Consider the following 7,928-nt stretch of genomic DNA (forward strand, 5'->3'; position numbering starts at 1 on the left):
AACGTGCTTAAGAAAAACTAAACAATGGAGAAAATAGATGAAAAGAGATAATTTTACCAGACAACTGGAATTCATAAACTTCATGGTCCAAAAGATTGAGAACCTAGAGAACTTGCTTCATCTGCTCATTGACAGATGTTGAAAATACTCAGTTCTGTATAGCTATAAAATCCCATGGCTTACAGTATTTTTTTTTCTTTTTCTTCTTCTTTTTTTTTTTGAGACAGAGTTTTGCTCTTGTTGCTCAGGCTGGAGTGCAATGGCACAATCTCAGCTCACTGCAACCTCTGCCTCCTGGATTCAAGCAACTTTCCTGCCTGGGAGTAGTTGGGATTATAGGTGCCTGCCACCACGCCTGGCTAATTGTTTGTATTTTTAGTAGAGACGGAGTTTCACCATGTTGGCCAGGCAGTCTCAAACTCCTGAGCTCAGGCTATTCACCTGCTTTGGCCTCCTAAAGTGCTGGGATTACAGGTGTGAGCCACCACGCTGGGTCAGCTTACAGTCTTAAAAAAAAAAAAGTGTGTCAAGGGAGAGCATCAGGAAAAATAGCTAATGCATGCTGGGCTTAATACCTAGGTGATGGGTTGATAGGTGCAGCAAACCACCATGGCACACGTTTACCTATGTAACAAACCTGCACCACCTGCACATTCACCCCAGAACTTAAAAATAAAGTTTGTCATTCAACTTGGCCACCACTGGCTCCTGTTCTTTCTGCTTTTCAAGTGGCTTCATTTAAGGGTGCTATATTATACCATGTGTTCTGAGTATCACTCCTTACTCAGTCCTCAGCACAGGGCTCTGTTCACCTGGAGAAAGGTGCCTTTTGCTAATTATTCTAAATACATCTGTTGGGCAACGTGTGTTGGGAATACTATTAGATAAGGTGGTTAGGGAGATGAGGCCTCTCTGAGATGATATTTGAGTTACCAGTGTCAAGAAGAAACCCACCAGAAGAGGATTGGGGTGAAGTATGTTCTGAGCACGGTGGACATAGAGTGCAAAGATTTAATCAAGAGTCAGCAAACCTTTCTGTAAAGTGCCAGGCAGTAAATCTTTCAGGTGTTGTGAACCACTGGTCTCAGCTGCAGCTACTCAACTCTGCTTTACAAGGCAAAAGTAACCACAGACAATAAACAGAAGGATGGTGGTATTCCAACAAAACTTTACTTGTGAACACTGAGATGTGAATTTCACATAATTTTCACGTGTCACAAAATATTCTTTTGATTTTTTCCAACCATTTTATTTACATTTTAATTTTGAATTTTAGTAGCGACAGGGTCTTGCTATGTTGTTGCCTAGGTTGGTCCGAAACTCCTGGTCTCAAGTGATCCTCCTGACTCCGCCTCCCAAAGTGCTGGGGATTACAGGCGTGAGCCACCGCGCCAGGCTTCCAACCATTTCAAAAAGTAAAAACCATGTTAACTATGGAGCCATCGTCTGCTGTTATAACGTCAGTTAGGTATGCTGGGGTCAGGCCACACAGACCCTTGTAGGACATGGGAATACTCAGAATAAGGCGAAGGCCCTTTCCCCCTCCAAATGGAAAGCCATCAGGGCGGGCCAGGGTACCAAGTCTAGGAGGCAGCTTCCTGAAATTCACGGAAGATCATCAGGTTCGCTTTATTTTTTCCCCAGTAACAAGAAAGGACAAACGAACAAAAAAGGCACTCACACACACACACACCGAGCCAAAGACAGAGAAGACGTGCCCAGGTTCATGCCGACGCCTCTCTGGCGCGCACCGAGGGTTTCAAAGTTGGGCGCACACCTGCTCCCAGCCGGAGCGCACCTGCTGAGCAGCACTCCAGCTCGGTCTCGCGAGAGCGGTGCAGGAGTAGTGGCCCCCACCCCTCCCCGCCACCGAATCCCTCTCCCCGCCCCCTCGCCCAGCCTCCAGGCTCGGGCACACTCCCTGCCTCCTCCGCCGCCCCGGGAGCAGGCTGGGCCCGATGCGCGCTCTGTCTCCGCGCCCCCGCCCGCCGATCGCTCGCTTGCTCGCTCGCACGCACTCCCGGTAGTAATTTCACTTTGCCACGCGAGCTCCGCAGCCCCTAGAAATCCCGCCCCCCGGCCCTGTCCCCGGCCAGGTGCGCGAGCCTGCGCGCTCCTCCTCCGCCTCCTTCGGCGGGTCCCTGGCGCGCCGGGGCCGGGGCCCGGCTGGGGCGGCTGCGCGCACGGCGCCTCTCCACCAACCCGCTCCCCTGCAGGTTCCTCGCTCGCTCTCCATCCCTCTCCGGCGCTCCCTCGCTCCCCCCCGCCCTTTGATTGACAGGCAAGATGTCGGTGTGGAGCGAGGCAGGAGCTATTGCAGCAACCGTCACCCCCGGAGCCTGGCGGCGGCAGCAGCAGCAGCAGCAGCAGCAGCGCGGGGAGGAGACAGCAGCCAGCCGCAGTAGTCGCCGCAGCCGCGGGAGCAATGCAGACAGAACCTTGAGAACGCGCTAAAGCACTTCCAAACCGTGGACCATGCCGTGTCCCTGCAACTGGGAGGGGGGCAAACCAGATTTTTTTTGACATAAAAGCAAGCCAGCTAAAAATATATAATTTTGTCCTTCAAGGAGCCGGTGTGTAAAGAGTGAGCGCTATTTTCCTTCTCCTCCTCCTCTCCCTCCTCCTCTCCCTCCTCCTCTCTCTCCTCCTTCACCTCCTCTTTTTCCTCCTCCTCCTCCTCCCTAAGTATACAGACAGCATCACATCACCTGGTTTGCTTCTGAGAAACAGCATCTCTCCTTTTCAGGGACCAGAGACTCAGAGAGGAGACATTCTAATGGAGTCCGCTTGATACCCCAAAATAAAATAATAAATTTTGGCTCTTGTCCCCTCCTCCCACTCCCACCCCCTCAACCCTGTGTGAGATGTTGGATTTCTTCTTCATGAGACATTGTTGAGAAGTCGCAGTGGTTGGAGAGGCGGAGGGGTAGACTACCTCTACTCCCCCCCCTTTTTTCTCTCTGGGAGGAGGAGGAGGGGAAGGGGGTTGCAGAGCAAGCGATGGATGAGGAAAACATGACGAAAAGCGAGGAGCAGCAGCCTCTGAGTTTGCAAAAAGCCTTACAGCAGTGCGAACTGGTCCAAAACATGATAGACTTGAGCATCTCCAACCTGGAAGGTCTTAGGACCAAATGTGCTACCTCCAACGACCTCACACAAAAAGAAATCCGGACCCTGGAGGTAGGTGTTTTGCCTACGGGGAAAAAAAAAAAAAAAGCAATCCTTCTTTTCCCCTCCTTTCTCCCCACAGTCCCCTTTCCCTCTGACTGTTTATTGGGGGCTGGGGGTGATGGTGCGGGCAAGCAAGGTGGGCACGGTTTGCTTTTCTGTGATTTCTCTCCTTGCAAAGCCTGCATTGGATATCCTTTTACTGTGCTGCTGTCGTCTGCGCTTGGCTGGGTGGTGGTAGTAGTAGTAGTAATTGTTATTCTTTATTTATTATTATTGTTGCGGCTGTTACCGTTATCATTCGCTTCCCGGCTGAGGAGGGAGTTCTTTCTTTTTTCCGCTTGTGGATTTGTTTATATGCCACGGGGGCTTGTGTGCCGGGTAATACATTAAGGAGCTGCAGAGAACCCACGTGACCTTGCGCATTCTGCAGGTGGTCAAAAGGTGGTTTTTGCTCGCAGAATGAGGCCGCCTGTCATTGTAGACCTCTTCTTTTCTTGGCCTTCTTCCCCGCCCTCCTTTTGCTCCTTAGATTTTTTTTTTTTTAAATCAGTGATATACATGTCAGGAGGCAAGATGCATGGAAAAAAATCCCTATGGAGCTATCCATTTCCAATCCAATCGTTTTGATGCAGTGAGCTGTTGCAGGCCTAAAACGTATAAAAGGAAAAAAAAATATGCCTCAATCAGCACACATAGGTGGTGTAGGAGAATACTCCTGAATCTCAGTGGGGCTGTGAGGAAAGAGGAAAGGGGTCGGGGAGGAGGAGTTATCTTTGGCTTCTTGTAACATTCTCCCGCAGAACTTGAGGGGGAGTTTGAAACAGTTTTTTGGGGGAGTGGGATGGGATGAGGGATGGATGCAAAGTTACTCAGAAAGAAGATGGCAGAAACTATTTTTTTCTGAAGGCCATTTGGTCAAAGGAGGAAGGTTTAAAGAGCCTTAGGAACTGCCAAATGCCTGGTGTTCATGAGATCATTGGATATCTGCATTGTTCAAAATGTTTGAAGGGTTCAACTCACTTCCTTCTCTCAAACTAACCCAGCTATACACATGGGTTGATTAAATTTCAGAACTTCCATTAGCTGGCATCTACCAAGGGTGGGGGCAGTGGGGCTGGGAGAAAAGGGGTTCCCCCTGTGGTGGAGTGGGCATGAGCAATACTGAGACGTTCATCTTGCTTCTGGCACATGAGTTCCCAAGGCCTGAACTCGTCAGTCCCTAGTGAATCTTGTAGCCCTCCTGCCCCTGTTCTAGCCTGGATAGGTGCTTTTCTTGGATTCACTTTGGGTCTTTCTTTTTCTTCCGTGATTTTAAATTTGGCCGGATGTCAACATGCAGGAGGTCATCCCTTCGAAAGGAGAGAGAGAGAGAGAGAGAGAGAGAGAGAGAGAGAGAATGCTGTTGGCTACCCTAGGATGCATGTCTGTGTGCACCTGTCATCTGGAAATGTGATCCTCAGAGACGAAATAAGATCAATGTCAAGGTGTATTGGGAGAGTGGGACTTGTGTTGGGAGGCACAGGTATTGCCTTTCCTGGAGCTTGGGAGAGCAGGTGAGGCCAGAGCTCTGCTGCTGGAAGAAAAAGTGTGGGATGTTCTGATCCAGCCCTTCTGTCTCTGCCTGAACATTACCCAAGAGCAGACTCTTCAGACCTGCATGCAGTCGATAGATAACCCCAAAAAAGCCGTCCGAGCTCTCTTCTGTTCCTCTGAGTCAGGAGTCCCAAATGCTAGTTTGTGTATTCCTGTGTAAGTTTCTTCGAAGTTTTCTTTTTTTTTTTTTTTGGTTCAAACATGCTCCATCCTCTGATAGCTTCCTGGATGGGGATGTGCCGCAGTGGGCATTACCTTCTTTCTGCATAGTGGTTTTCCTTTTAAACTGGGGGGATGGAGGCACTGGTAGGATGGTTGTGGGGGAGTTGCAGTTGTAGGAAATGCATCTGTTTTCAGTTCCTCGTCCCAGTATGCTACAGAGCATGCCAACCACTTTCATCCATCTTGCCCAGGGAATGGTCTTGAGCAATGATTCCAATTTCTATTTCCCAGATTTGTAGGGTTAGGGAGGGTCCCTGCAGAGGGGCTGGTAACTCAGGGTCCAGACGAGTCCAGCCAATCCTAACATTTGGGTGCACGGAATTTTCTACTTTTGTATATCAGAACCATATGAGGGTGCTTGTTAAAATGCAGATTCTCAGCTTCTCTAACCCTAGAGATTCTAATTTAGCTGGGTTTAGTGAGAGGGCCAAGGAATCTGCGTGTAATGAACAGTCCAGGTATTTCTGATACATGTTTTCAAATGGACACTTTGAGATGCTAATTCATTAGGAGAAAGATGTGATATTTCAGCTATTTAATGGTGAAAACTCACTGCTTGCTAACACTAATGCAAGTAATGAATAGATGATCCCTGAAAAGGGTGATAATGAACAGTATTTAATAGCATGTATACACTTCTGTAGAAACAAAAATATGCAAGGTGGACTTGGCCTTCAGGACGCATACTTCATGACAGAATAATGTGTATATGAAATAATGATAAAGTCCAAGTGGTAAATAATATGGGGGACAACGTGTGGGCCCATTAGGCCTGTTTTTGTTCAGCTGCATGAAATAGAAAACCCAATCACTGCGGTAAGGCAAATAATGGTTTCTCTTCATGTAACAAGAATTCTGGAGACATATAACTGCTTCGGTTGGCTCAGTAGGTCAGTAATACCAGGGCTGATGTCTTTGGGAATTCTCATGGCTTTTCTCTTGTGGTTGCAAGATGGTTCCTGCAGCTTCAGCGATTACATCTGGGTGCAAGGTAGCAAAGAGGAGGACCTGGTGAGTGTGAAGGAATAAAGGGTTTCCCAGGACATCTCTTCCTCCTCACCTTGCAGATGATTTGATTTTATCTCTTGGCCAGCACTGAGTCCTAGCTGCAAGGGAGCCCGGGAGGTGGGGAAGTGGGAACACCACCATGATCGGCTTAGATGGATCATGATCCATTGTCTGAAATGACATGTTGCCACTCTATGCAAAATCAGGGCTCTGCTAGTGTGGAAGGAGGCACAGGTAGATATTAAGTAAGTAGACAGCCAGCGATGGCAGCCATGGCACATTATCAGAAGATATTTTGGTGGAAAAGAAAGTTCATGAACTTTGAGTCAGACTGATATAGTTGTAAATTCTAGCTTTTCTTTTTACTTTGTCTGGGCTAGTGATTTAAGTTTTCTGATTTATAGTTTTATGTTTTTGGCAAAACAGCAATAATTAAATAATATTCCCTGCTTCAGAGGGTGGTTATAAGGATTGAAAGAGATAATGTTTTCAAGGGTCTAGCACTGTCTGGAACAGAGTGGCTGTAGGTGCTAAATGAATGACAGCTGTGATGATGATAACAATTGGCATTACGTGGTGTTGACTAGATGGCATGGAAGGGAGCAGTTCAGATTAGAGAGAAGGAGGAGCTTGAATAACATTTCCAAGGTATGTTCTGTAGAACCCTAAATCTGGGATGTTAGCATTTTTCATTCTTTCAACAAATGCTGACATCTAGGCACTGTACTTAATGCTGGTAGTTAATAAGTGTTCTGTGGACAAAACAAATTCTATAGTTAATAAGTTTGGGAAGAGTTGAGCTAAGCAAAGGGAAACAGGCATCTTTACTGCAGGACTTCTCAGAGCCTTTAATATGCTACCTATGTGTATTAGGCCTCCAAGAGAGGATAGAATGGAGTCTTGCTCTGTCACCCAGGCTGGAGTGCAGTGGCGCGATCTCGGGTCACTGCAGCCTCCGTCTCCTGGGTTCCAGTGATTCTCCTGCCTCAGCCTCCCAAATAGCTGGGATTACAGATGCCCACCACCACACCCAGGTAATTTTTGTATTTTTGGTAGAGACGGGCTTTTGTCTTGTTGGCCAGTTTGGTCTTGAACTACTGACCTCAGGTGATCTGCCCGCCTAGGCCTCCAAAAGTGCAGGTGTGAGCCACCACACCCAGCCCAAGGATTTCTCTTGGGATTTTTGTTCCATAGAATACACCTGGGAAAACATTTGGCAAAGCAGGGAAACCTGCTTGGTTGGGGAGATGGGGATTTGGAGTGAAGGATGAGGAGGGTTTAGATTGCAGCAAAAGGGGAGAGCTTGCTGGACAAGAACAACGAACCGGATGAAGGTATTTGAATGCCATCATGGGGCAGCCTAGAGACCATTTTGCCCAGAATGGAGGGTACCTGGTAGCCTGTCATAGGAAATGAATTTAGGCCACTGACTTCTGGGATCCAGCTAAAGATTAGACAGTCAGACCAACAAAGTTTCATCCCTTTGCGGAAGGAGATAGAAGTCTTCAAAGCTTTTGGAACGAATATAATAGAAAAGTATAAGCTTTTTTGTTTTGTTTTTCCGAGGCAGGGTCTCATTCTGTAACTCAGGCTGGAGTGCAGTGGTGCAATCATGGCTTACTGCAGCCTTGACCTCCAGGGCTCAAGTGATCCTCCTGCCTCAGCCACTTGAGTAGCTGGGATGACAGGTATGCACCACCATGCTTGGCTGATTTTTTGCATTTTTTAAATAGAGACAAAGTTTTGCTGTGTTGCCCCAGCTTGTCTTGAACTTCTGGGCTCAAGCGATTCACCTGCCTTGGATGGCAGCCTACAGCAGGGGCTGGCAAACTTTTTCTGGAAAGGGACAGATGGTGAAGAGTTTAGGCTTTGTGAACCCTGCAATTTTCTTTCTTTTTTTTTTTTTTGAGGCGGAGTCTCGCTCTGTCGCCCGG

At 47.8% G+C, this 7,928-nt stretch overlaps 1 protein-coding gene across 1 annotated transcript in view; it reads left to right on the forward strand.

The window, feature by feature from the left end:
* The first annotated feature begins 2,933 nt into the window (after window positions 1–2,933).
* KSR2 (kinase suppressor of ras 2) overlaps window positions 2,934–7,928 on the forward strand; it is a 516,345-nt gene continuing 511,350 nt past the window's right edge. The window contains exon 1 of the mRNA XM_017887889.1: window positions 2,934–3,180. Within this exon, the coding sequence (XP_017743378.1) occupies window positions 3,001–3,180 (180 nt within the window). The 5' untranslated portion in view covers window positions 2,934–3,000. The remainder of the gene's footprint in view (window positions 3,181–7,928) is intronic.

The sequence above is a fragment of the Rhinopithecus bieti genome, unplaced genomic scaffold (assembly GCF_001698545.2).
Source record: "Rhinopithecus bieti isolate Rb0 unplaced genomic scaffold, ASM169854v2 scaffold_17010, whole genome shotgun sequence".
NCBI classification, from domain to species: Eukaryota; Metazoa; Chordata; class Mammalia; order Primates; family Cercopithecidae; genus Rhinopithecus; species Rhinopithecus bieti.